Genomic DNA, 27113 nt, shown 5'->3' on the forward strand with positions numbered 1-27113 from the left:
CAGAGTTTAATTATTTCACAGATGATGAAACTTAGGCCCATATGACTGCCCTACTCAAAAACCTTTGCTGGTTCCCCACTGTCTACAGATAAAAAAGCCAAATCCCCTAGCATGGCACCCAAGACTCCTTATGATCTAACTTCATCTTATCTTCCCAGCCTTCCCTATTACCACACTTGAAAATCCCATACTGCAACAGGCTATTCATCATTACCTGGACATTCTGGGCTCTTTGCTGTTTTCTGTGCCTTTGTGCATACTGTCACCTCCATGCAGATGGCCTTCCCTCAACCTCCACTATGCAAAAGCCTGCTATCATCCAAGGCCCAGGTAAATACCTTACTTTCCACGAAGGCAGCATGGAAGGCTCCTATTCAAGCCTTTGCAAATGGGGTTGACCCTGCCAGTCCCCACATTGCTGTGGCTCTCTGTTTAGACCCAAGGTTCTCAACCAGAGGTAATTTTGCACCCCCAGGGGCATCTGGCAATGTCTGAAGACACTTTTAATTGTCAAAACTGGAAGTTTGGGGGAAGTACGGGCGTTGCTGCACCTGACAGAGGCCAGGGATGCTGCTGAACATCACATAATGCACAGAACAGCCCTCCACAACAAAGACTTATCCAGCCCCAAATGCCAATAGTGCCAATGACGAGAAACCCTGGTTTAGATCAAATTACAACACTGTCATGGTCTGCCTGTTATCACAGGCTGTCTCCACTGATAGATTATAAGCTTTTGGGGGCAGTGTAACATGTCTTATTTCTTGCACATACTAGGTGCTAAAAAATGTTTTATTTCTTTTTCCTCTGTATGATGAAACTTCTCCCTCAAAATACATTTTTACATTCTAGTCAGGTAAGGAATAACAGAAGCACAAGGATGGAATCATCAGTAAAGGAAAGGGAATAACGTTTAATTAACAAGTATGTAATAAATACTGTAGTCCAGGATTTATATTATCATGTTTAATCCTCAGGCAACTCTTCCAGATAAGTAGTATAGTTATAATTGCTAAAAATGTATTAAACGTTATTACGTGCTGGGCAGCTTGCTAAGTGCTTTATACACGTGGTATTATTTCATCCTCACAACTTTATGAAGTAGATACTATTATTATTCTCTTTTTACACACGAGGAAACTGAGGCTCAGAGAGGTAACCAACCCAAGATAACACAAGCTAGCAAGGATCTGAACCAACATTTGGACCCAGGCCATTTGGTCTAAGTCCAAACATAGTGCCCTTCCTTCTCAAAGACAGGCATTCCTAGCCACTGAATTCCCCCAAAAGGTAAAATACCTGTTGTGGAGAAAGGACAGAAGTTGAGGTAGGAACTTCATAAGCAATTTGGAGAGAGGCTCCTCCCATATCCAGTATCCCTACTGTCCTTCTGCGTCCTGTTGCCAACTCCTGGGGAGCCTCGGCATCTGATTCTGAAATAAATAAGAGAACAGAAGGGGTCTAGTAATTAAAAGCCAAAATTAAGTTTAAAGGGAAAAAAAACCCCAGAAATCCCTTAAAAAATTGAAAGCAAACTGAGATAAATTAATCTAACTGTACCAACTATATATTATACAAAGAATTACTTTAAGTGACTTAAAACATGGTATTTTGACTATGTATCTCTTGTAGAATATATCTTAATGACAAAAGAAACAAATAAACTGCATTCCAGTAGTTTTACTGGTAATACATTATTGGTATTATTATTTTTAAACAATTAAACATATATTATGAAATAAAGTTAAATAAATGTTTATGTAAACAGCTTTAGGAAAAAATATTCAGCATAAGAGAAAAAGGATTTGATTTTAATATAAAATGAAAGAAATTAAACAATAATCTTATAATCTTAAATATGAATCAGAACTATCACTATGAGATCATGATTTATTTTTCTTTTTAAAAAAATACAATTTCCTAGCTCTGTCCACTGAAAAGGCCTAGAAGCGATGATAATCCAGGAGCAATGAGCACCGCTGTTGTCTAGACCACAATCTCTAAACATCATTTTCCACTAAAAGAAACAAGGGCTCCTTAAAAAAAAAATGGCTGATGCTAGGGTCTAAGAGTAGAAAAAACACAAGATGAGCATAGAATACCATCGTATGCCAATATGCCAGGGAAACAGAAAAGACTACCGGGATCATGTTAAAAGGGCACAAGAGCCAACTCAAATGTGCTCCTACCGGCCAATGATGGTAAAATTTGAGCACCAAAAAGAATAGTGATGTGATGGACTGCAATGCATCAAATAAATTAAAATCCGCAAATTCATAAGGATACTGAAAAAAAAATTCACTGGTTACCTTCAGAAGTTGCTAGGACACCAGCTCATTATTCAAAAACTTGATAAATAAAAGCAAAGAATCAAGGGTTCATTCTGTTTTTCCCATAGGAACTATATTTCAGGATAACCAAATGGCTAATGAAGAAAATTTCATTATATAAAAATCCTAACTGTTAAATGCAGAAAGAATGACAGAATTAGAAAAATCACCATTCTGCAACCTCTAATGAGAAAACAAATCTAAGTAATGATCACAATTGGCTGCTATAACCATTAGGTGAAAAGTGGATAGAAAATTTTTATAACAGATCAGATCAGACTGACAATATCTGAACCCTGAACACCTGTTCAGTCTTAACATGACTAAAAGTAAGACAACCAGATATTACAAAACTCCTGATGTGATACAGCAGGAAACAGCACCACCTATGATTTATTCTTGCCAAAAGAACTGAATCTGAGTCTAATCAAGCTTCTATACCTAACCTCCAGTTTACAGAACAAAAGCCGGGGAGGGGAGGAAAAACATGTTAAAGATCCCACAAAGATTCAGTCAACCAAAGCCAGAATGTGGCAAATTCATTCCATCAAGTGACCCAGTTTTGGTTGTTTTTTGGTTGTTGGGTTTTTGTTGTTGTTGTTGTTTGTTGAATGATTTGGAAAAAAAGAGTTTGGGGGGAAGGTTAACTGTTATAGATTAAAAGGGACCTATCAATCAAATGTAATTTGTGATCTATGTTCAGATTCTGATCTGAACAAGACAACTACAAATAAATATTCTTGATACAATCGGGGAACTCTCTACCTGGGTATGAGATGGTTGTTATCAATACATGATATTAGGAATTGTTAACTTTGTTAAGTTTAAAAATGGAACTGAGGGGGAATTCCCTGTCTGTCCAGTGGTTAAGACTGCACGCTTTCACTGCTGAGGGCCCAGGTTCAATCCCTGGTTGGGGAACTAAGATCCCACAAGCTGCATGGCATGGTGCAGCAAAGCAATTAAAAAAAAAAAATCAAATAAAAATGGAACTGTGGATATTTTTGTTGGTTTGTTTTGAAACTCCTTACCTATTAGAGGTATTACTGAAGTACATGAAGACAAAGTGATTATGTGTGGTGTTTGCTTTTAAAAATCCAGTAGGGTTACAGCAGAAAATAACACAACATTGTAAAGCAATTATACTCCAATAAAGATATTTAAAAAAAAAAATCCAGTAGGGAAAAAAACCTGTGTTGTATGGAAGGAGTGTGGGAACAAAACAACGGCAAATTGTTAATAACTGTTGAGACTAGGTAATGGGTTCATGGAGGTTCATTTTATTAATTACTCTACTTTTGTGAATGCCTGAAACTTTCCATATTAAAAAGTTAAAAAGAAATAAAAGAAAGCAAATTAGGACTGGGAAATGAAGCATCTTAAGTTTTGGAAAAAAAAAGAAAGAAAACTCAAAATTAGCACTTACATGCTACTGATAGGTTATGACATAAACCTTCAGCCCTTAGAACTGTCATAAGAAGACAATACTACTCACCATCCTCATGGTCGAATCTTCCCAAAACAAAGTTGATTCCAATCCATGCATAAACCCCTAAGTAAGAAATATAAAAGCCCTTGCTTAATTCTCTACTGCTATAGCATGTATATACCTCTCCCAGGGCTGCTCTTTTCCTCCTTTTCTTGGAAAAAAAGTGATAACCATATTTTATTCCACACTCTCAGTGTATGAATTTAAAATCTTTTATCTTGTGATGTTTTTCCCTTTTAAAATTATTTGCATTTTCTAAATTTCTTACAATGAATAGGAATTAATATATAAAAATAAACGCTAAAAGATAAAAATCTTGGAGTTGTAGTTCTGGGCAAGCACACCCACCCTGTCTCCCCACTGACTACAAGGATAAACTCTGGATAGAATATTTGGAGCAGCTTTCTGAGAACTCTGATAGTGGGCACACTGGGACAGAGATTAGACTTTAAAGGACCACCAAAACCACAGTGAGTTTCCCACTTTTCCCCCTCAGATACTGCCTGGCCTGGACTCAAAATCAGCTTGAAATACAAAAGTACACACCAGATGTGGACAGAAAGAACTTCAAGACCTTGCTTTGTGGTCCAAGGATCAGAAAAGGGGACTCCAAAGGTTCAGAAAGAGTGGCAAGAAATTCCTTGCTTTTTTAAAAATTCTGTTCTCTCCTACCCCAGGCAATCCTGCAACAGCAGAGGTAGAGACTGGGTAGATGCCTAAACCTCTGAGAGATGTGAATCCTTCTTTCTGACCAGAGGAGCTACAGCCTCAAGAGCTGGGGCAAATCCCTATTGCTCTTTTTTTCTCCCTCTGTCCTCTACCACTTAGCCTTGGATATAGATGCAGTCATGGGAAATGCATGGCAGAGTGGGCAAATTACATCCCTGGCTTTCTGACCTAAGGACCATGAAAGTGAACCTCAGGGAACCAGAAAGTATTGGGGAGACTGTGGAGAGTGGGGAATAAACTGGTGTAGGAACTCCTGGGCTCACATGCATGATCTGACCCTAAACAACATATCAAAGCTTTTGAGAGCTGACATACTGCCTAGTTAACACATTTGTATGGGCTGTGCCCAGGTTCAGACGGGCCACTGGCTGGCACACACATGGGACAAATCCAAATAGCCGTGCCAAAGCTTTGAAAAATGAATCAGCAGAATCACAGCCCACAGAAGCCAGGTCAGAACTTAAGGCTTGAACCTAACCAGTCTGCTAAGACAAAAATTAACATTCTCTTTATGATAGAAACAAGACCCAGGGTCTAACAATGTAATATTCAAAATATCCAGGATACAATATAAAATGACTTGTCAGGGCTTCCCTGGTGGCGCAGTGGTTGAGAGTCCGCCTGCTGATGCAGGGGACACGGGTTCGTGCCCTGGTCCGGGAAGATCCCACATGCTGTGGAGCGGCTGGGCCTGTGAGCCATGGCCGCTGAGCCTGCACGTCCGGAGCCTGTGCTCCGCAACGGGAGAGGCCACAACAGTGAGAGGCCCGTGTACCGCAAAAAAAAAAAAAAAAAAAAAAAAATGACTTGTCATACAAAGAACTAGGAAAATCTCAACCTTTCCAATCTCAAGGGAAAAGATGCCGACCCTGAGATGACACAGGTGTTGGAATTATCAAATAAAGCAGCTATACAGCCAGGAAATAAGAGCAGTCTTCCAATGAATGGAAAGATAGAGTCTCAGCAAAGAAATGGAGTAAAACCAAACGGGAATTTTAGGACTGAAAAAGGCAATACTGAGATTGAAAAAGGTGAATCTTTTCCTTTATGTGAACTGCAACTAGAAGACAAAAGATTTTCTGTTTTTCAAGAAATTGAAACATAATTCATCATACAGGCCACATTTGGGCTACATGAGAACATGCATTCAACTCCACCCCAAAACTACAAACCCCAAGTGCAAGCTTTTACTCCTCATGGCCCAATACCTTCCTGCTTCCCAGAGATCACTTCTGCCTGAGACTGAGAAAAGAGGAAGTCAAACTCCAGAGGTAAATCTTTCACTAGATCAGCCAAGATAGCCAACTGCTTCCTGCAAGAAAGAACAAAAAACCTGAGTTAATGGTTAAACTCTCTTCTCACAAACAACCTCAACTTGACCTTCTACTTAGCCTTGTTAGACCTCACTGTTCACCTACCCAAGACACTTGATCCCTGCTTCTGTTTGGTACCCCCTTCGAGATTTCAAAGGTTTAAAATTACTCAAAAGTATAGCCTCCTCAGGGCAGGAATAAAGACATAGACATAGCGAATGGACTTGTGGACACAGGGCGGGCAGGGTGGGGGGAAGCTGGGGCAAAGTGAGAGTAGCATCGACATATATACACTACCGAATGTAAAATAGTTAGCTAGTGGGAAGCAGCAGCATAGCACAGGGAGATCAGCTCAGTGCTTTGCGATGACCTAGAGGGGTGGGATAGGGAGGGTGGGAGGGAGATGCAAGAGGGAGGAGATATGGGGATATATGTATGCATATGGCTGATTCACTTTGTTGTATAACAGAAACTAACACAGTATTGTGAAGCAATTATACTCCAATAAAGATCTATTTAAAAAAAAAGTATAGCCTCCTTCTTAAAAGGCAATATGGTAACAGTAATACTTATCCTTTATACAATGTTACAATTCAAATAGTATTAAAAGATGAGACTATGGTTCTATGCCTCTCACAGGCTAAGTATGGATAAGCTACAGGAAACTGAAACACAGTTTCATAATCTATAAAACAGATGTAATTACGTTATTCCTAACCACTATGAAAGGAGGCTGTTAATTTGAGGAACACAATCTCATCCTTAGATCTCACACAATACAGAAAAAGTGTCTCACATCACCACGTAAGAAGCACTGTTTGGCCCACAAATTTTTACATGATCCTTTACATTAACAATGAACTTTTAAACCTCCTTTTCCATATTTCAAGGGTTGATTTTTTTTTTCTGTATAAAAATCTTATCATTTGGAAAACCCAGACCAGGATCAAAATCCAAAGGTCATAATTTGGGGATGACGCTTGAAGCTTAGTATCTACAGCGCTGTTTTGTCCTCTAAAGTTTTATGTTATTAGTATTATCAGATAAAAACAAGCAAAGAAACAAAGCTAGAAGTAATCATATAAATCTAGAGACAATGCTGGTTAAAAATAAGAGCAGTTATCTTGGATTTTTTAAATTACTCATTACAAAAATATTCTGCTGGCTATCCTGGTTGCCAGCATGACTTGGTGAAGAATGTTATTAGCACTTGAAAGTGAAAATTACATTTAAAGTAATAATCTTCCAATATATAACGTCATTGTTATACACAAGAAATTATTATGATAAAAATTTCATATGGGGAACTAGAGGTGCTATTTTGCCCTCCTTATTGGATATGGTTCTAAACTACCCAAAGAAGAGGGCTTGCTGGTTTTGGTGATGACATGGAAGAATGGGTACCAACACACACTGCTGTTTGGAATATAAATTACTGGTACAACCTTTCTAAAGGGCAATCTGGGACTAGGTATCAAGGTTTTTAACGTGCTTAACCTTTGACCCAGCAACTACATTTTAAGACATTTATTGCAATGAAATCATCAGATAAGAATACAGAGAGAAAAAATACTACAGCATTATTTATAACAATGAAAAACTGGAAATAACCTAAATGCACGTATATCAGTAGTGACTGGCTAAATAATTTATGGGATAGTCATGCAATGTAATAGAACACAGATGTTAAAAGAAATGAGGTCAATTTATATCTACATGTATTGACATGAAAAGATGTCCAATATATTTTGAGTTCCAACAGGTTACAAAACAGTACATACAATATGATCCCAATTTATGTTAATAAACAAAACACTCTTCATGGATTACACAGGATAGGACAGAACTTTCATTTTCTAAAATTCAATATTGTTTCTTTATTAAAAAAAACATTTTATGGCAAAACACTGACAATTGTTGAAGCTGGGTGGCAAGTAAATGCGGATTCATTACATCATTCTCTCTACTTCTATATACATTTGAAATTTCCCATAATAAAGTTTTTTTTCTTAAATTATCACTTCGTAATTCTTTAAAGGTATTTCCATCACAAACTAAAAAGGCAGTGGAATGAATTCTGTTAGTCTAGGCCTTCGGCAAAAAAATAAAACCTAGTGCTAATAAATCCAAAATACAGTCCAGGGGATTCAAACCCATTTTGAATATTGCTCACAAATGCTAATAAATTAACAAAGTATTAATTATACAAAACAGGTTCTTGCAGTGACTGTTAAACTTACGTCAACAACTATAGCTACCTTAGAGGTAGCAATAATTTCATAAGCCCAGGGTAGGTCTAGGCATTATTAAAAGAGCTGATCAAAAAACAAGTTAGGGCTTCCCTGGTGGCGCAGTGGTTGAGAGTCCGCCTGCCGATGCAGGGGACACGGGTTTGTGCCCTGGTCCGGGAAGATCCCACATGCTGCGGAGCGGCTGGGCCCGTGAGCCATGGCCGCTGAGCCTGCGCGTCCGGAGCCTGTACTCCGCAATGGGAGAGGCCACAGCAGTAAGAGGCCCGCGTACCGCAAAAAAAAAAAAAAAAAAAGTTAAAGGCAAGTTCTTTAAAAATTCTTAAGATAAAATAAATACTAATATTCAGAGCTTCCACGATGACAGGGAACATCTTAGACAAATGGGGTGGAGCTACATAGTTGATTTTGTTTAAATAGAAACTTCTTTGACAAACAGAGGAAAGGCTGGGCAGGGCCAGGAGATGAGGCAATCCTCTCCTTTGCTCCAGACACACAAACTGTGGCCATTTCATCACCCTGCTGGTTGGCTCTGCCTTTTTGACCTCCGAGTCAGCTTTTTCTCTGGCCCTCCACCCTCCTTCCTTGTTTGTGAGACCTTAGTCCATTCACAGCCCTGTGATGTGGCACCACCTATGTCATCCATACTCTTCACATGGTTTCTAAAAGTTTGAATGATGCATTACTTATGTCAAAAACAAAAATTCTAAATTTCACGTGTAGTATGATTACAATTTTGTAGAAGTTACACATAGATATACAGAGAGAAAGGAATAGGACAAAATGAGACAGTTTTGATAGGGCAGTAGAATTATAACTTCTTTGTTTTGATTTTAAGATTTCCTTTAATGATGTAAGGTTCTAGCAATAACATTTTAAACTTTAGTTTTAAAAATAAGTAAAAACAAACCAAAAAAAAAAATTTAAAGATCAAGATGTATGGGAAAACAAGGAACTAGAAGGCCTTTCAGATTGACAAATGGCTACATAAAATAATCTGCTTCTCAACAGTAAACCAGTAACTCTGTGTCTGAGCAGAAGGAAAGTAGTCAACTGGAAGAAGTGTTGACATACATGTCTGGCACAAGCAGAATGGAGCCCTACACACATGGCAGAGGTTTTCATTGCTGTTGGCCAAGTATATGAAATGAAACTTTGTGGAAAAGGGAACTGCCATTTATCAAGGAAAAACATTTAAGCTAATAAAAAATACCCGATGACTATGAGACTGTGAACATTGCAGAAGGATGGGTGCTCAAGTTAAGGGAGCTCATTCCTACCTCAAGACCATAATAAGTATGGAGGGGTCAGGGAGGTGTCAAAAGGGAGAAATCACAAACAAGGAGGGGTCTGACCTAAGCATAGCTGCTGCCCCTTCGTCTTCCTCCTCTTTCAGTGAAGGAAGAAGGATCAGGTGGCAAAAAGCCAGGCTAAACTGCCAAGGTCAAGTGGAAAAGACTTAACCAGCAGGGGTTGAAAAAGTGGTCTAAAGCAATGGAGACTAAGCTTTGCAAGCAGCACCTACTATCATCAGGGAGCCAGGCAAAGTTATAGAGAAAACCCCATTCCTACCAGAGCCCTCCTACTAGACCCCAGGTACCCAGTCCCCCAGGTGACCCTCCTACTACCCTTCTGAAATTATGCTCACCTTCTAGGTGCCTCATGATCCAAATTTATTACATCACCACTGCTCCCAACCCTCAATCAAAACTAAGAATCATTACAACCATCTCAAATAGATATTGATCCCAAAGAAGCAAACGACATGGAGGTGTGATCAACTGATTGTGAAATAACGGGGTGTAGGAGTGGCTCTGCTCTATTTTGAGCAAGAAGTCTCTTAGTGCCACCTGTCAACTCTGTGTGCTGTACCCACATCCTGCCTTCAGACCAGGGAACCACAGAGAATAATGTATGAAACTGCACTTTCAACTCTAGGGCCACCCACTCTCCTGCATCTCACCTCTCGGAGAGAAGCCTCATGCCTGCTGTGCATAGGATGTAAAGGGGGGTCTCCTTGTGCTTCCTCACAGGCACATGAGCAGCAGCAAAGCTCAGCAGAGGACGAAGGTAATCGCTGGCATGTTCTGGAGTGTCTGCCATTGCAGAGATTCCTTAAGTAAGATAAAATACTTTCTTTAAAGAGCAGATCACATAGACTCAGAAGACTGATACCCCATAAGGTTCTGTTTAAGGTCCTAAACATTTATTTCGTAAGAGTAGGGTAGCAATGAATCCCTCCCATTATCCAGAACGTCCAGAAGAAAAGGGTAGCTTTCTTTCTCCCTCTTCTCTTCTGTCCTCTCATTTCTGTAGCAGATAAGAGAGACTGACAATGAAATACATTCCATTTAGTACCTGGCTTGATTTTTTTAACCACTGGTTGGCTGTTACGGTCTCTCATCTGTTTGATGTCCAACAAGTCATGAGGATTCCCATTATGTCTTGGCCAGAAATAAACAAAAATCCGAGAGCCACTGCTGCCACAGTCCACAACAAGTCCATAATTTAGATTTGGGTCTTCAGTGTCAGTAGCTTCAAGATCTCCTACTCGAGCCAAATACCTAAGCCGGGCAAAAAGAGAAACTAGTGTTAAGCAAATAGCACCACCACTTAATTCATCTGTTCGTGAGTCTTCATTAAGTGCCTACATGTGCCAGGCACATGGGACTACACATCCTAACAAAGGAATGAAACAATATTGACCATATTTACTGATGTATATGAGGCAACAGCTGGTTTATACTGAAATTAGGTAACCAAAAGACTCCCCTAAGTTTGGGGGTAGTTCTGAAACTGGCCAGGGTAGCAAATCTTTTACTAAGCATTAAAGGGCTTCTAGGCCTCAGTAAATACTAAGCCACAAAATTTGAGGGTGGTTTGCTATGCACACTAGATAACTAAAGCAATTCTAACAATTTCTTCTCTATTTATCTATCCTTTCTGTATATAAACATGAAGAACATGGCGGAATGATATCTGGCTGACAGCAGGAAGATGGAACAAGTAAAGATGTTACCACCAAAACCCCAAGGTTTGAGTCTCAGCTCTAGCACTTCCTATGTTTTGTGACCTTCAGGAAATTACTTCTCTCAAGCTGTTCCCTCGTCTGTGAAATGAGGGTAGTTAGGAGTCTCTACTCTCAGAGAGGCCAAAATGTATGTTGAGCAGTTAGCTCAGTGCTGTGCTTGTTACATAACTATTGGGAGAACAAATAGCAGAAGACTCTCTGGAGAAAAGGGCTGAAATATCCAGAAAGAAAAGAAGGCTAAAAGCTGGTAAAACCCTTCTTCTGAGTGATGAGGCTTTAATAAATATTAAAGTTTCCTCAGAGCATACAGGTCTGAAAAGTACAAACGTCACTGATGACTCCTCTTCAAAGGCTTCACCTGAAGAGCAGCCCGGTGAGAATGAGAATGGCTTTTAGCTTATTACTCGAAAAAGGACAGCTCTTTCTTTCTTTTTCTTTTTTTTTTTTTTTGCGGTACGTGGGCCTCTCACTGTTGTGGCCTCTCCTGTTGCGGAGCACAGGCTCTGGACGCGCAGGCTCAGTGGCCATGGCTCATGGGCCCAGCCGCTCCGCGGCATGTGGGATCTTCCCAGACCGGGGCACAAACCCGTGTCCCCTGCATCGGCAGGCGGACTCCCAACCACTGCGCCACCAGGGAAGCCTGGAGAGCTCTTTCTTGACGCTAATATATAATGCATGGTAGGCAGACTAAAATTTTGCCTTCTAGATTCTATTAAATTTGAATAAATATTACCATAGGTTGAGCTAATAATTGAATGAATATTCTGAAAGTAATGCTGTGAATTTTTTCAAGTAATACACCTAAACTCCCTTCTGCCCTATCATCCAACATTGTCTTTAGCGGTAATGCCCAGATCCCCAAGACCCTTACATAGAACGCTTTAGAACTAGCTTTTGTGGAGCCTGAAACTAATATAATGGGGGAGGAAGGTTCTTTTACACAAAATATTCAACATTACAAATACAAAAGGGGCCCATGCAAGTGAGGGGCCTTGAATTGCAGGTAACATTCCCTTCACAGTAAATCCAGAAAAGTAAGCCATGTGTCATACCTCTCAGAACAATCTAGCCTGTGTTTACTGGTGATTTCACATTGCTACACAGACTACAGAGTTCCTTACTTTGGAGAGAAAAGCAAACCTGATGAAAAGAAGACCGTGTAGAAACAGCTCTGAAATCAAAAAAGTAGAGCTGAGTACCTTTCCTATTCTATAACACAAAATGCATTATTTTAAAAAGAGGAGAACATATATTTGAGCTTCAATACAATGCTGTAAATTATTGCATAGGATAGGGTCAGGTAGAACTTTTTTCTGGATCTGATATGAGAGTGAGTTGCAGGAAGTGAAGCAGATGGTAAAAGTCTGTTACACACTAGAAAGTTTACAGTCCTAAAGATTCCATTCCACCACAGACTTTCCCATTCTAATCAAATGATTGGGCTAAAATGGGCTCACAATCCACCAGTCAACTCATAACAGCTCACTTCTATCACAGGAAAGCTGGGCAGACATCTGTGGAATTCTAATCAAATTCTAATCAAATGATTGGGCTAAAATGGGCTCACAATCCACCAGTCAACTCATAACAGCTCACTTCTATCACAGGAAAGCTGGGCAGACATCTGTGGGCCACAGATAGAGAAGAAATAGGCAAGATAATCCATCTCCAGCCCAAAGTGACTTTTCATTTCTCATCAGCAATCTTTCTACTTCACAGATCTTTATCTGCTTTCCTTCTCTGAAAACCACCCCTTCTACTTCTCTTTGACAAGATTCTGGATCCTGTCCCCTCCTGCTTAATGAATAACTTTTTCCAGTACATTGGTTCTCAAAATTTGGAGGCTCAGGACCACTTTATAGCCTTAAAAAAATTATTGGACCCCAAAGAGCTTTTGTGGCACATCTATCTACATTTACCATGTTAAAAAATAAAACAGAACATTTAAAAATACTTATTTATTTATTTAGACACAATAGCAAACTCATTACATATGAACATATTTTATGAAAAACAACTATTTTCTAAAACAAAAAAGTTAGAAGAGTGGCATTGTTTTAGAGTTCTGCAAATCTCTTTTGTGTCTGGATTAATAGAAGATAACTAGATTCTCATATTTGCTTCTGTATTCAATCTGTTACGATAAGTTGTTTTGATTGAAGTATATGAAGAAAATCAAGCTTCACCCAGGTATGTTGTTGGAAAAGGGAAGAGTACTTTTTAGATCATTGGTACTACACTGAAACTCGACAAGTGGAGTTTCTTAAAGGTTGGTTGCAATGTGGAATCTAAACTCTAAGAACTTTTCATACTGTCACATTAAAATGCACTGGTCTATCATTCACTTTAAATTGCTTTTACCCATGCGTAATGTTCTCACATCGTATACTGGAAAATACTGGTTCGCTGAGCTATGCAAATCTTCTTAATGTTGACACATTTCATTCTACCAAAAAACCACACACATTCATGAATATCACTACCAATTTTATCAAAAAAGTCTTTTAAGTATTGGGAAGCTATCAAACTCACAGTGGCAGATACAAACTTCTAATTTTCACTTAAAAGCTCAAATTTTATCACTGGCAATAAATACTGACAGTTATTTTCCTTGAAGTGACAGGTTTTTACTTCATTCATTTGCAAGAAAATGTCTATGAAATACCCACATCTGAAATCTACAGTTTTTCTGACAGTTATTCTTTCAAGTGAAAAATAGTATTCCATGACTGTGTTCAGCTCACAACTCAAACAATTGCCTAAGTGCTTTTCCTTGAGACAACCTGAGTAGGCAACAGAAGTGATTAATTCCTATTTCCCATTTTGTCACACAGAATATTAAAAAGATATTCTTAAGTGGAATTAGACTTTTCTTCCCACTGCAATTGTGTGACAGTGAAGACTGCCATAACTACTAGTATAATTTGGTGCTCTATCTTGATTTGTGCTAAGGCACCAGCAGTTTTACCCACCATCGCTTTTGCATCATCAGTGTAAATGTCAACTCAGTGAAAAAGGCAAATAGTATCACCATAGCCAAAAGGTAGAAGCAACTCGGGAGGTCCATGACAGATGAATGGATAAACAAAATGTGATATATACATACAATGGAATATGATTCAGCCTTAAAAAAAAGAAGGAAATCCTGCCATACGCTACAACATGGGTGAACCTTGAGGACATTATGCTAAGTGAAATAAGCCAGTCACAAAAGACAAATACTAAATAATTCCACTTATATGAAGTAGGTAAAGTAAGCAAATTCATAGAAACAGAAAATGGAATAGTGGTTACCAGGGGCTGGGGACAGGGAAAAATTAGGGGTTGTTGTCTAATGGGTATAGAGTTTCAGATTTGCAAGATGAAAAAGTTCTGGAGATTGGCTTCATAGCCATGTGAATATACTTAACGGTACTGAACTATACACTTAAAAATGGTTAAGATGGGTAAATTGTGTTATGCGTTTTTAACCACAATTTTTTAAAAGGGCAAACAACATCTTAGTATTATCATCAAAATAGCTTTGGCCTCACACACTCCCTGAAAGGGTCTCAGAGACTCCCAAGCGTCAGTAAGCACTTTGAGAACCACTACTCTAACGCGACCTTTTTTCTAACATCCGTTTGCTTCTCTACCTATTCCTCCCCCTTTCCCTTCTTTGATATGGCTTCCCAGTTCTCCAGAAGCCTCCCCTCAACAAGCTGATTCTTGTAATGATCTAAAAAAGGCCTCCTCCTTCTGTTCTAACATGTGGAGTGTCATTCTCTTTAAGCAGTTTGCTTACATTTCAGTATGAGCCCTAAGAGTTCTTTCATATTTGTTTGCTCCACCTCTCCATTTAGACTCTCAGCTTCTCAAGAGCAATTACCTTATCTGCATACCTCAATACAGACACAATGTTCCTCACATTTCTCTGATACGTATCAATCAATCCTGATTGGCTTGGGCCTAGAGCTCACAATATGAAGCTGCTAGTTTGTTAATAATTCATCTATGTCTTTGTATAGCTATATTCAAAATCAGTTGGTCTCCTTAGAAAATTTCAATGGCTTTCCAAAGCATCCTGTCATCCTCTTTGGTTCCTGTCAAGATAAGCAACTTTACAGCTCTCATTTGGGTACAACTCAACTTTGCTTTCTCTTCTCTTAGAAGTCGCCATGTGTGCATTGGCAGAAAAAAGTCAGCTGACACTAGAATACTAGGGAGAAAGATAGGACCAGATGACATTTATGTTACATTTCCCACCTGAATCCTTGATCAGTTGCTTCAGGCCGCAGAAAGTTCTGGAATTCTGACCTCTTATGACCTAATCAGGCTTCTTACACTTTTCAACCACCTGAAGGTCTTCCTCTGTCTAGGCTCCTAACGCGGATGGATCACTGGTCCTTTCTCGGATATTTTCATTTCTGATTTGCAGTCCCAGCCTTAGCCATCATGGTTAATTACTTGCATTTCTGGATCCTTCTGCTTTGCTGATACTGCACTGTCAACCCCTAAAGAAGACCTAAAGCCCAAGAGAAAAGTTCCAAAAGCTTTGGATCCCTCACATCCACCGTCCCAGGAGAGATCTGATTCACCATCACATGCACTTACCCCCGCCTCACACACATATATCCCCTCTATTTGAGAAACATGATTTCCCTCTGGTCACTGCTGAGTCAATGAAAAGAAAGATACCCACATATACATCACCCAAGGTAGAACTGGAAGACATTGCTTTTCGTTGCCATTATCCTCAAGACATTAACAGCATTAGAGCTATAACTAACCAAACCATTACCTAGCTTACAAAATCAACACTAATTACCACTTCTAGAGTTCAAAAAGAACTCAGTAATATGCCAAAAGTCCATTAAAGTGGTCCCCCATCAGCATGGAGCTACCACTTCTTTGATGAATGTCATCATATCCCAACTCTGTTCAAGGCTCAAAACCAAATATAATGACATTGTAGCCAAAGTAGCTGTGCATGACTGATGATAGCAATACATACCCAGAAAAGCATCTTGTAAGGTTACTACTTATCTCCTAACAAGATTAATCAGAGCAGTCAGGAACATTTATAATTTAAAGCTCTGCTTATAAACATTATAAACACCATTAAGGACAAGTAAATGAATAAATGCAAATAAATGCCTTCAATTTCACCAGCAAAATCTCTGAATTTTTCCACTGTACATAAGAACCCTTAACTTCACCTGTATATCTGTTTATCATTTTTATTCTAACCATAAGTAATGGCTCTTTTTCACTTGCTTTAAACAGAATTAAAACTCCTAAGGAAGGTCAGTATTGAGCTGATTGCTGACACAGTAGTGCTCATTCAGTTATTCCCAGATGGCAAAGGAACATGAGGCACCGCCTTTCAATAGCTACGTTCTTCAGGACAATAAGTCAACCAGACAAATATTTCCCCACTAATAAAGACAGTAGTGGGGTTACCAAAAAGTGAACAATATTAAACATTAAGGTGAAAAAGAAATGTACTGAATATACAGAACATTTAAGTAAGAACGGTTCACTGTTTGTCTTGCACAACATGTATGAATACATGCTAAAAGCACCCCTTATACTAAAAATTATTAATAAATTTTAACAATTTACCCAGTATCCAGGACTAGCACTTTCCAGCAGAACTTTCTGATATGATGGAAATATTCCCTTTCTGCACTGTCTGATAGGATAGCTACTAGCCACACAGTGAACACTCGAAATGTGACTAGTACAAATAAGGAACTGAATTTTTTATTTAATTTAAATTAATTTATATTTAAATAGCCTCTGTGGGTAGTGGCTACCCTATTGGATACCACAGTGTAGACAGTGTTTGTTGAGTAAGTGAATAGATGAATAAATGGGTGTAAAATATGAATTAAGTATGATGAAGTTGTTGGAGCCCATCTTATATGCCACATACTAGATAAATAGTTGATTAAAACACATCTAACAAAAATTATTCTTAAAAACAGCTTTGTTGTGCGTGTTGGCGGGGGGAAGGCAAGAGGTTTATGGGAAACCTCTCTGTCCTTCTGCTCAATTTAGCTGTGAACCTAAAACTGCTCTAAAAAATAAAGTTTGTTTTAGAAATATAAATTTAAAAAAAAATTCTGGATTCTATCCTTACTGACACCCATCAATCTGTAAATTTACCTTTTCCTAAATTCTAGTTCTGATGCAAACCTTCTGCTTTCTCCTTCCAGAAGCAATGTGGGTATATGTTTGTAAAACAACAGCTCTTCAGTTTTGAAACTACTGAGGGAAAACCCCCATGCAGGCTTCTAAAATCCTGGGCCATATCACCTCAGAAGTGATATGCTATAGATATACTAATATGTATAGGATAGATAACTAATAAGAACCTGCTGTATAAAAAAATAAATAAAATAAAATTTAAAAATTAAAAAAAAGAAGTGATATGCTAGGTTCTACCAATGGCTGAAAAAATTCAAATTAAAACATTTTTTCTATATAAAATATTGATATAATTTCATCATGTGAATTAAGAACAATTTAAGTTGGAAAAAATATGACTATATTCAATGTATGTAATATAAAAATCACAACCACAAGCACTTGTCCTAATTTTTTATAAGCTGTTGAACTTGAGTGTTAGGTGTTTTCATCAATTCCTAATTATTTGTTTAATCATTTTATCATCAGCTAGTGCTTACCAGTGCCTAAGTTGTAACAGCTGCCACAGAAAAGAAATTCTGGAAGGAAAAAAATTTAAATGGAGATAATGCTTCCCCTTATCTTCACTGCATATTTGCAGGGCACAAAACAGAATTAGAGAACAGAAAAATCAAGATTATTCCAAATAATACTAATAAGACTAATATCTGTGATGTACCAGGCAGTGCTAGGTGTTTTTCTTTTTTAATCCAAATGACAAGACAAGGCAGGCATTTTACCTCCACTTTATACTAAAGAAATGAGATCCCAGAATAGAGCACCTGTCTGAGATAACCCAACTAGAGAATGACGGGCTGATTAGCTCTAAATTCAATCTCTTTCCCCTATACCACAATACTTCGTTCCCAGATAAATATAACTAAACTGTAGAGCAATGGTTCCCAACTTAGACTGCATATTAGAATCACCTTGAGAAAAAGTCCAGTTATTTGCATTTTTTAAAGGTCCCCAAGTAATTCGGTTACATAAAGTTGAAAACCACTGACTGAAGGTCATCGTTAACACAAATAATTAGACTGTATAATAAAATAGTTTTAACAAAATGTGTAGAACTGTTTAGCACTATAGAAATGGTCTGTAGAAATTCTGAGTGACTGAGTCTACTTTTTTTTTTTTTTTTGGCTGTGTTGGGTCTTCGCTGCTGAGCACGGGTTTTTCTCTAGTTGTGGCGAGCAGGGCCTACTCTTCGTTGACGTGCACAGGCTTCTCACTGTGGTGGCTTGTCTTGTTGCGGAGCACTGGCTCTAGATGTGTGGTCTTCAGTAGTTGTGGCACGCAGGCTTAGTAGTTGTGGCTCGCATGCTCTAGAGCTCAGGCTCAGTAGTTGTGGCGCATGGGCTTAGTTGCTCTGCGGCATGTGGGATCTTCCCAGACCAGGGCTCGAACCCAGGTCCCCCGCATTGGCAGGTGGATTCTTAACCACTGCGCCACCAGGGAAGCCCCTGAGTCTACTTTTAATAAATTTCCTCTCTCCTGCCTCACTGTCAAGATGTCAGTACGTTATTAATTACCGTCATCAGTGTGCCCACATCTAATGACCATCACACCCTTCCCACTACCACCATTCTAACTTGCTATTATTTGCTGTGTCCTGAGACAAGAGAGAACCAAGCTAATTACAACAGTATGCACAAGTACACAGTACTATATTTAAAATGGATAGGGACTTCCCTGGTGGCATAGTGGTTAAGAATCCGCCTGCCAATGCGGGGGACATGGGTTCGAGCCCTGGTCCGGGAGGATCCCACATGCCGCGGAGTGACTAAGCCCATGCGCCACAACTACTGAGCCTGCGCTCTAGAGCCTGTGAGCCACAACTACTGAGCCCGTGTGCCACAACTACTGAAGCCTGCGCACCCTAGAGCCCGTGCTCTACAACAAGAGAAGCCACCGCAATGAGAAGCCTGCGCACAACGAAGAGTAGCCCCCGCTCCCCGCAACTAGAGAAAGTCCACGTGCAGCAACAAAGACCCAACGCAGACAAAAATAAATAAATAAAATAAATAAATAAAATAAAATGGATAACCAACAAGGACCTACTATACAGCACAAGAAACTCTGCTCAATATTATGTAACAACCTAAATGGGGCAGGAATTTGAAAAAGAACAGATATATGTATATGAATAACTGAATCGCTTTGCTGTACACCTGAAACTAACACAACATTGTTAACAAACTACACTCCAATATAAAATAAAAAGTTGAAAAAAATTAAAAAAAAACAGTATGTAAAACAAAAGTAAACAGCCTCTATGTGAGAGCCTTTCTTATCAGTATAGTACATAAGCGCTTAGTACATGAACTCAGTGATATCAAATTTGGTTACTCATGAGCCTCTTCTTATTAAGTTCTGATTCTTAACTTTATTCCTCATTCTTGACTATGTACAGTTCCTGATTCTTTATTCCTGATTCTACATAGTTATACTTAAACTATTATCTCATTAGGAAACAATTATTCCTTCACATCTGCCTCTCTAACTAGATTATTAATTGCATGAGTTCAGGGGCCACGTTTTATTCATCTTTGTACCCTAGCGCCTAGCACAGAGTCACACACACAGCAAGCTCTCAACAGATGTTTGCTTCCTAAATGACTCATGTAGGCAGCCATGAGTGAAGTTTAAGGACACATGGTAATTTGTAGCCATATGCACATTTCATTAACATTTCATTAAAGAACAAGGAGCTCTAGGCTATATGGCTGCTGGCTGCTCAGCCAGAGCATTACAGGGTGTGAGGATTTTGTTACGCTCATTACACAGGCACAGTCTGTGTGTTCCTTAGCTCTGTGGCTAACTTGTTTCAATTAATTCAGCATAAGTATTTATTGAATCTGGCCACCTGAGTTTAGTGGTAGATAAGAACTATCAGATCACTCCACCTCCCACGTATCCCTCAGATGCATTTACTTCTCTTCATCATCATTGCTACCACCCAAGTCTAGGCCACCATCATCTCTCTACTGGAGGATTCCAATTCATTCTCCACCATGCCATCAAAATGACCTTTCTGTAAAAAGCATTTCTGATCATATCACTCTTCAAAGCCTTTCAAAGTCTTCCCTCTGCCCTTAAGATAAAGTCTAAACCCCCTAAAATGGCTTAATAGGCCCAGCCTGATCTACCTCTCCAGCTATATAGATCACCACTTCCTGGACTCACTGGTCCAGGAAGACCCCACATGCCATGGAGCAACTAAGTCTGTGTGTCACAACTACTAAACCTGCACTCTGGAGCCCGCGAGCCACAACTACTGAGCCCACATGCCACAACTACTGAAGCCCACGTGCCTAGAGCCCATGCTCCACAACAAGACAAGCCACTGCAATGAGAAGCCTGTGCACCCCAATGAAGAGTAGCCCCCGCTTGCCACAACCAGAGAAAAGCCCGTGCGCAGCAACGAAGACCCAACACAACCAAAAATAAAATAAAATAAATTTTAAAAAATAAAAATAATTTTTAAAAAAATCTTAAAAAAAAGAAAAAAGAATCATGAAGAAAACTACACCAAGGCACATCATAATCGAATTGTTTAAAACCAGTGATAAAGAGAAAACCTTAAAAGCAGCCAGAGGAAGACATATTATGTACAGAGAGAACAAAGATAAAAATGGCAGCAGACTTCTCCTAAGACAAGCCAGAAGACAGTGAAGCATCGTCTGTAAAGTAATGAAAGAAGAAAACGATCAACCTAGAGTTCCATACTCAGTGAACATTTCTTTTAAAGGGAAAACAAAATAAAGACTTTTCCAGTCACATAAAAGTTTAAAGAATTCACCAACCACAAACTCACACTACTAGAAATGTTAAAGGAAGACCTTTAGGCAAAAGGAAAATGATACCAGATGGAAATATGAAATCTACACAAAGGAATGAAGAGGCCCAGAAATGGTAAATATACAAGCCTTTTTTTCTTATTTTTAAAAACCTCTTTAAAAAATAATTGAATGCTTAAAGCAAAAATAATAACACATGGTGGAGCTTATAACATATGTAGAAGTAAAAGATATGACAACAATAGCACCAAGGCCAAGGGGAAAGAGAGGAATGAAAGTACACTGTTGTTAGGTTCTTACACTGTGTGTGAAGAGGTATGATATTACTTGAAGTAATAAGTTAAAGATGTATACTCTAAACCCTAAAGCAACCACTGAAAAAATAAAAACAGAGTTATATCTAATAAGCCAAGAAAGGGGCTAAAATGGAATCATAAAAAATGTACTCAATTCAAAAGAAGGGAAAAAAAGAGGAAAGACAAACAAAGAACAGATGTGGCAAGCAGAAAACAAATAGCAAGACAGATTAAAATCTAAACAATTGATAAATGTAAATAGCCTGAAGGGCCCAAATAAAAGGCAGACATTGTCAGATTGGGTAGAAAGAAAGACTCAACTAAACTCTTGCCTACAAGAAGCTCACTTTAAACATAAAGACACAAATAGGCTAAAACTAAAAGAATGGAAAAACATCTATCATGCTAACACTGACACAAGAAAGCTGAAGTTGCTGTTGATATATTAATACCAGACTAGTAGATTTCAGAGCAAAGAATATAATCAAAGATAAACAGAGTCATTTAATAATGATAAAAGGGTCAATTCATCAAGAGTACATAACAATCCTAAACATTTATGCACCCAGTAAGTCAGCCCACCAAGACAAAAGAACAGAAAGATGTCTTTCATGGTTAAAATGCAGCAACAGCATTGCTGAATCAAAACTGAACATTGCCGAAATGGGGCTTAAGATCTTCTTTATGTAATAAGTGGCATGCAGTTTTACTAATAAAAGTGCGGTATTCCCCAAAAGAGTCAAAGGTGGTAGTGTGTTAAACAGCTTATCAAAATATTTATGACTTCAACACCAAAGCCAATCGAAGCGATGTAAAGCTGACTCACCTTTCGTATTGCCTGTCTCGTGGTAATGAAGCACCCCAATGTCTAAAGTCCATGATTAACATAAGCAAAAGGAGACAGGATATGAAGAAGAGTCCTAGGAGTGCCACCCGCTGCCGGGGAAATGGGCTCACTGTGGGCACAGTGAAGTACCAGGAGGCTGGGCAGAGGTAGGAAAAACTGATCCTGAAATGAGACAAACATTAGTAAGAAAAGTCTCTACAATCCAGTGCTAAAAAATGGTTTTTAAGCTGAATTAAAGCGCTTCCTGATAAAGGCAAAAAATTTATGCCCCCAGAAGTCTAAATGTTCATTTACTCTTGAACTTTAGAAAAGGACATATATAGTTCATGGAGCTTCTACTATATAAATAAAAAAAGGCTTCTTTGCTCTTTTTCCAGAGTGCACTTTGGGATGCAGTTCAAAGAACCAACTTCATGTTAATGAAAAGATCACCAGTCTCCCTGTGCAATCTCATAACACTGAAGAATCAGAGCACTTGTAACATTGCCATCAAGAATGCTGTCAAAAAAACTGGATAGTCAGAAAATTTATTCAACTGATTTTTAAAAATATTTTAATAGGTAACATATGCACACAATAAAAAAAAATCAAACAGTTTAAAGGATATATAGTGGAAAGTGAGTCTTGTGCCTTAACCCCATCATTTCCCTCTGAGGCAACCACTGTTACCCAGGGATATTCTTGTATACACAAGCATAAATACATACCATATAGGTAATATATCTGTGTGTGTGTCTGTGTGTGTATCTCCATTCCTTTGCTTTTACATCATACCTACTGTTCTGCATCTTTCTCCACTTACTCTATTTGACAACTGTCTCATTTGGTACCTGTTGCTCCACAGAGCCACATTAATCTTTTCTGAAAGCTTCAGAGTGTTATAATGTATGGATAAGCATACTCAACTGTGAAGTTCACTTTCCATGGTAATTCAGAAGGACCTCGGTCTGTTTTCAAAGTTCATTTAAAAAAATTTTTTTGTTTTGTTTTTGGTTTTTGGTTTTTTTTAACCTCCCCAAGGGGCACCTAGCCTCACTCAAGTGGAAATTTGAAAGAACATTACAATCTAGCACTTACCAGAGCTGAGCAAGCACTCACTCTATCACCCCGGGGGCTCTGGGCTGTAAGGTATTGTTGAATCTGCCTTCAAAAGAATGCAGCTTTGATCTTTGCATCCATCTGACCAGGCTGCGAAGTCCATATGCAGCCCTAGAGCAAACCTCACTCGTAACAATCTCCCAGCCACCCCCCACCGAGCTCCCAGCTGAGGATAAAGTCTGCAACCTTACCTAGCCATGGGTTCCCTTCAGTGGTCTCAAGGCCTGTCACCTCCTTTTCCTTTTGCCTTGAGAAGGTGGTCTCCTCGTCCCAGTCATCTCCGAAGTCTGCAGCCTGGAAAGAGCTGGTTGGGGTTCCGGCTCACCTCCAGCAGTACCCACGAGACTAGACCCCATACCCCACCACGAGAAGCTCATGGCGTCCACCCACTCCCCGGGCTCCCACTCCAGATCCGTATGCTCTTGCTCCTGGGGCTCAGTGGACCCTACCCAGGCTCCCTGGGAGCGGGGTATTCTAGAGGGCCAGCGACATCCTCGAGGAACCCGCGGTCCGCCCCTCCCGGCCCCGCAGCCCTCCCGAGCTCACACTCACGGGTCGAGCGGCCCGCCGGCTCCCTCAGCTCCGCTCTGCTAGGTCCGGAGGTGCTCCCCGCGGCCTCTAACCGAGCCGGAAGGAGGCCTGGGCCGCCGGCGGCGCCACGTCCCCAAGGAAACCACAGGGAGCCAATGACTGACAGGGGACCCGCGGAGAGGGGCCCGCCTTCCGCCCAGCTGGGGCCGCGGGCGAACCAGCTCCGTCGGCCGCACGTCGGTCCGCCAGGGTGGCCAGTCCCCTAGAGCGCTAGGCCTTAATGCCCGCCCCGGGATTTCGAGCGCGTCCAATCCGGAAGGGCGTCGTGCGGGGCTCCGCCTGGAGGGGCCGGCTGTGGCTCACAGGTGAGCAGTACGGAGCGGCGCCCAGGTACCTTGCGGCTGCTACCCTCTCGGGGGCGCTAGTTCTCTGCTGGCTGTTTTCTCTGCGGCCGTTTTCACGACGGAGCGGCTCGGGTGCGTGGGTCTCGGGGTGTTCGCGACACGAGTGCATCCCTTGCCTAAAGCCAGTCGGAGGTTTTGTGTCCACAAATCCTGCCCTGCAGAATGGCAGTTCTCCCACCACAAACCTTCCCTACAGCCTCCCAAACAGATGCCCCGGATCCACTGTGTTGTCCCATGAGAAAAAAACACAAGTTGGGGGGTAATGACGACTACACCGCAGCGCTTATATCCATTCATTCCACATTCATTTAATGTCTACTGTGAGCCAAACATTAAGAGCGGCTGTGTCCCTGCCCTCCCAGACCTTAACAGTGATACACAAAAGGTAATGTTTCCTGAATGTTGTTTTTGTACCTTGCTTACACCAGCCTCTTCTCTCATGTCCAGGCGGGAGCCGCTTGGACAGGATGAAATCCAAGTCCTTACAAACTTGGCACACACATGGCCGTCCACGACCTGCCCATGCAGCATCTGCTGCTGCTCCGCACCTCCCTTATCATGCTCCAGCAACGCACCTCTGTGGTTTCTGCCCTCTTGGGCTTTGCTCACTCTGCCTCCTCCACCCCTCCCCTCCACCTGCCTTGAGTATCCTTCCCTGCCTCTTTACCGGGTCAACTCGTCCTCAACCCTTACCACTCGATTTAAGGGTCACTTCCCCTAAAAGCCTTACTTGATCTACACCTCCTTTATATGTTGTTTCACTTACCACATTGAATTACAATTATATTTACGTATCTGTCTATCCCAGTAGACAGAATATCCTTGAGGGCAAGGACTATCTGCTTGCATAGCAATGTTGGGTACTGCCTGGCACATAAAATACAACTAATATATGATAAATATGTGAATGAATGACTGTGGAAATAAATGAAGACCACCCAAATGAGAACAAAGAGGCTATTTATTCTATGCCTGCTATAACAGGGCAGTCAACCACTATCACTTGGCATCTGGCAGAGATTCAAAGGCTGTCAAGGGAGTGGGGAAGTTTAAGGTGGAAAAACAAAAAGGGAAGATTTCATGTATGCACCGAATGGCATGGGGAAGCTGGAGGCAGGCTAACTAGAAGCAAGGCATCTAATGTGATTGTTTTGGGGGAGCATATTTGACCTTCACCAGTTGGTCCTGAGTTGGAAGGGCAGGGGCAAAAATTAGGGAAGCTGACAGTTATTGACCAGTCATGAGGGTTCTGGGCTGATTGCTGCAGAGGCTGTGGGTCAGAGTTTTAATTGTCATATACGGTCTGGCCATTATCCAGTTTGCGTATTCAGTCTCTCATGACTGTTTCTTTTTTCCTCCATTACTCTCCCAACCTTGTTGGGTTTCCTAGGTTGCTTTTCTCCTTCAATTCTCAATTTTCTTTTTGTCCCTCAGTCCCTACTCTGCTTCAAGTGTTATATTTTATCCAGGCCCCAGAAACCACATCGAGTATAATAGCTGCATAAAGTTAGGATTAACCACAAAAAATTACAAAATACCAGGTGATTTTTTTTTTTTTTTTTGCTGTATGCGGGCCTCTCACCGCTGTGGCCTCTCCCGCTGCAGAGCACAGGCTCCAGACGCGCAGGCTCAGCGGCCACGGCCCACGGGCCCAGCCGCTCCGCGGCATGTGGGATCCTCCTGGACCGGGGCACGAACCCGCGTCCCCTGCATCAGCAGGCGGACCCTCACCCACTGCGCCACCAGGGAAGCCCTACCAGGTGATTTTATTCTAGAGCCCAGTTCAGTGCCTGGAACAAGGTAGACATAGGAAAAGCTCAACAAATGTTTTGGCTTTGTTTTTTTTTTTAATTCTTGAAGTTGCCAGCCAACTGTGCAGTTCTAAATCTAATCTATGTATATTTCAAACTCCAGTGTTCCACTAAATGAGTGTTTTTGAGTGGAAATAAAATTCCTATTTATGTTTTAAATAGTACTTGTTTCATATAGTTTATGAACTATATTAACTTAGAACTTGAAGGTGCATTGAAACATCTAATTTATATTTTGTAACTACTGTTATAAAACAGAAAAGAAACCTACATTTTAATCCCAACACTTTCTCATTATACCTTCTTTGTCCATCTGGTTTGGACAATAATTCATTCAATCACTCCATATGCTCTCAGGCATGGTAAAGCCTGCAGTGCTTATCTGATTAACAGCCTACAGGGCTAAGTTCTGAGGTTTCCAGTTAGGAGGCCAAAAAAAATGGGTTGAGATCATTTCTCCATCTCATTTGCTGTAATTCAACATGTTGAAACAAATTACAGAAATCCATATTTCAAAACAGGTTTTTAACTGCTTTTTAAAGGCTTGTCTACAATTACATTTGCAATTTTCTCAAGGCATCCTTGACTCTACCCACCCTGAGCAAAATCAGTCAAACCAGTCCCACACTGTGTCCATTGTCTTCATCGCTTTATTTCTCCTCATCAATTCTCCTTCATTCCACACTCCATCCTGCCCTAAACTCTAATGGAATTTAATGTGGTCTTTGCTCTCCCCTCCAAGTTTACTGATCTCTCTTCATGTGTCCTATAGGTACCTCACTGTCGAAGACCAAATTCACTGTCTCTCCATTCTCACCTTATCCACCCAAACCTCCTCCATGCATATTCCCAACTTTGACAAAATACCCTGTGATTCACCCAAGCAGGTATCTGCAAGTTATTTTTTTTTAATTTTTTTAATAGATCTTTATTGGAGTATAATTGCTTCACAATACTGTGTTAGTTTTTGTTGTACAGCAAAGTAAATCAGCCATATGCATACATATATCCCCA

The 27113-nt window shown here is 40.2% G+C and overlaps 1 protein-coding gene across 7 annotated transcripts in view; it reads right to left on the reverse strand.

The window, feature by feature from the left end:
• ENTPD7 (ectonucleoside triphosphate diphosphohydrolase 7) overlaps positions 1–24061 on the reverse strand; it is a 39599-nt gene extending 15538 nt beyond the window's left edge. For 2 of the 7 annotated variants that reach the window (XM_067709719.1, XM_067709725.1), the window contains exons 1-8: positions 23906–24061; positions 23545–23647; positions 22235–22417; positions 10469–10674; positions 10074–10224; positions 5757–5860; positions 3826–3882; positions 1300–1433 (exon numbers count right to left, since the gene is read on the reverse strand). In XM_067709719.1, the coding sequence (XP_067565820.1) occupies positions 1300–1433; positions 3826–3882; positions 5757–5860; positions 10074–10224; positions 10469–10674; positions 22235–22417; positions 23545–23552 (843 nt within the window). In that variant the 5' untranslated portion in view covers positions 23553–23647; positions 23906–24061. Of the gene's footprint in view, positions 1–1299; positions 1434–3825; positions 3883–5756; positions 5861–10073; positions 10225–10468; positions 10675–22234; positions 22418–23332; positions 23465–23544; positions 23658–23899 lie in introns of all 7 variants that reach the window. The other 5 variants (XM_067709723.1, XM_067709724.1, XM_067709721.1 and 2 more) reach the window with 5 other exon arrangements.
• Between the last annotated feature and the right edge of the window lie 3052 nt (positions 24062–27113).

The sequence above is a fragment of the Pseudorca crassidens genome, chromosome 16 (genome assembly GCF_039906515.1).
Source record: "Pseudorca crassidens isolate mPseCra1 chromosome 16, mPseCra1.hap1, whole genome shotgun sequence".
NCBI lineage: Eukaryota > Metazoa > Chordata > Mammalia > Artiodactyla > Delphinidae > Pseudorca > Pseudorca crassidens.